General features: G+C 50.7%; 1 protein-coding gene across 1 annotated transcript; it reads left to right on the forward strand.

The window, feature by feature from the left end:
* The first annotated feature begins 269 nt into the window (after positions 1–269).
* LOC125431228 (olfactory receptor 52K1-like) lies at positions 270–1,238 on the forward strand. The gene has a single exon (XM_048493989.1). The coding sequence runs from the start codon at positions 270–272 to the stop codon at positions 1,236–1,238; it is 969 nt and encodes a 322-aa protein (XP_048349946.1).
* The last annotated feature ends 736 nt before the right edge of the window (positions 1,239–1,974 follow it).

Here is a 1,974-nt window from a genome sequence, read left to right on the forward strand (position 1 = left end):
TGCGGTGACCAGAACTGGACACAGTACTCCAAGTGCGGTCGCACCACGGCTTCATATAAGGGCATGACAATCCTTGCAGTTTTATTATCAACTCCTTTCCTAATTATCCCCATTGCTGGGGACGGAGCGATGCACTGAATGGAGTTTGATCTGAGGCCGCAGAGCTCAGCCTCTTTGTGCTTTCTGCCAACAGATTTTGCCTCTGTGGTGCTATTTGTAAGTGATAATGTTCCTTTTGAAAGCGAAGGCAGCTTTCTCCTCCTCTTGAAATGAAGGCTCCCCGCGGACATAACGCCTCTGCTCCCAACACTGACTCCACCGTGTTCTTCTTGTCTGGTATCCCTGGGCTGGAAGATTTTCACATCTGGATCTCCATCCCTTTCTGCTGCATCTTCACCGTTGCCCTTCTCGGGAACACCCTCCTCCTTTATGTGATCAAGACGGACATCACCCTCCACAAGCCCATGTTTTACTTCCTCTCCATGCTAGGCTCAGTCGATCTGGTGTTATCCCTCACGACCATGCCCAAGACGCTCTGCATCTTCTGGTTCAGGGCCAGGGAGATCAGCTTGAACGCCTGCCTGGTCCAGATGTTTTTCCTCCATGCTTTTTCCATCATGGAATCTGCCGTCCTCTTGGCCATGGCCTTCGACCGATATGTCGCCATCTGCCACCCGCTGAGGTACAACACCATCCTCACCCACTCAATGGTAGCCAAGGTTGGGCTGGTGGCCTTGGGACGGGCGGTCCTCTTGATGTCCCCTTTGCCTTTCCTCCTTCGCTGGTTGCCCTACTGCGGCTCCCATGTCATCTCCCACTGCTTCTGTGAACACATGGGGGTGGTGAGGTTGGCCTGCTCCAACACACGATTCAACAACATCTACGGGATCATTGTGGCCTTCTTGGTTGTGGCTCTGGACCTGACTTTTATTTTCCTGTCCTATGCCAAGATCCTAAGAGCCGTTCTCAGCCTGGCTTCGAGGGATGAGCAGCTGAAAGCGCTTGGAACGTGTATCTCGCACCTGTGTGCCATGTTGATTTTCTATACCCCGGTGGTGCTTTCATCAATAATACACAGGTTTGGTCACCAAGTTGCTCCCCACATACACATCCTGCTTACAAACTTCTACCTCCTCTTCCCACCCATGATGAACCCCATCATCTACGGGGTAAAAACCAAACAAATTAGAGAGTGCATCCTCCGCCTCTTCCACCGGAAAAGCTTCCAAAGGGTGTGAACGCCTGGCAGATGCCCCGATTTGTTGGGAAAGAACAGGGTAAACGTGGAATTGATAAAATAAGTAAGTCAGTCATTGTACCGTGGCTGGCTCCTTCCCCTTGGCTTGCAGCCTTTGTTTAACTGTTTGTGGGGTGCCGGAAAGGACAGTTTTGCTTGACCGGTAGAAGTGGAGAAAGGAGCAAAGGATTCCCAGAGGGCCTTTCTGTCTGCTGTGGAGCCACCATAAGGGAAACTGAGGCCTCTGTGCTTAAACTATGAGTTGTAGATGTCCCAGAGACTGACCAGCAAAGGAAAATTCCTCAAGAGCCCTGCAGCTGGTCAGCCCCTAAGCCCCTCTTCTTCTGTAGCTTCTACAATTGTGCCTTTGACCTCTTCATGTCCAATTGCAGAAGAGTCCTTGAGACTGGAGACAATAAGCGGACTTGTGATGGCAAGTTAGAAGTTTTTATTGATCACAGCAAGGACCTGGCTTTGGCAGAATACAGAACATTTATCTGCTCAGGCAAATTCCACCAAAAATTCTCCCCTCCCAAATTCTCACAGAATGCAAAAGGAATGAAACAGGAAGATGGTAGTTTGGGAGTGTGAATGTCTCAAGGACAGCACAGCAAGAGTTCTGGCCGCCTGCCACCCCCTCCCTCCGAGGAGGCGCCTCCAGGGTTGCCAAAGGCTCATTCCGCACATGCAGAATAATGCACTTTCAAACTGCTTTCAGTACTCTTTGAAGCTGTGTG

The sequence above is a fragment of the Sphaerodactylus townsendi genome, linkage group LG04 (assembly GCF_021028975.2).
Source record: "Sphaerodactylus townsendi isolate TG3544 linkage group LG04, MPM_Stown_v2.3, whole genome shotgun sequence".
In the NCBI taxonomy this organism is placed as follows: domain Eukaryota; kingdom Metazoa; phylum Chordata; class Lepidosauria; order Squamata; family Sphaerodactylidae; genus Sphaerodactylus; species Sphaerodactylus townsendi.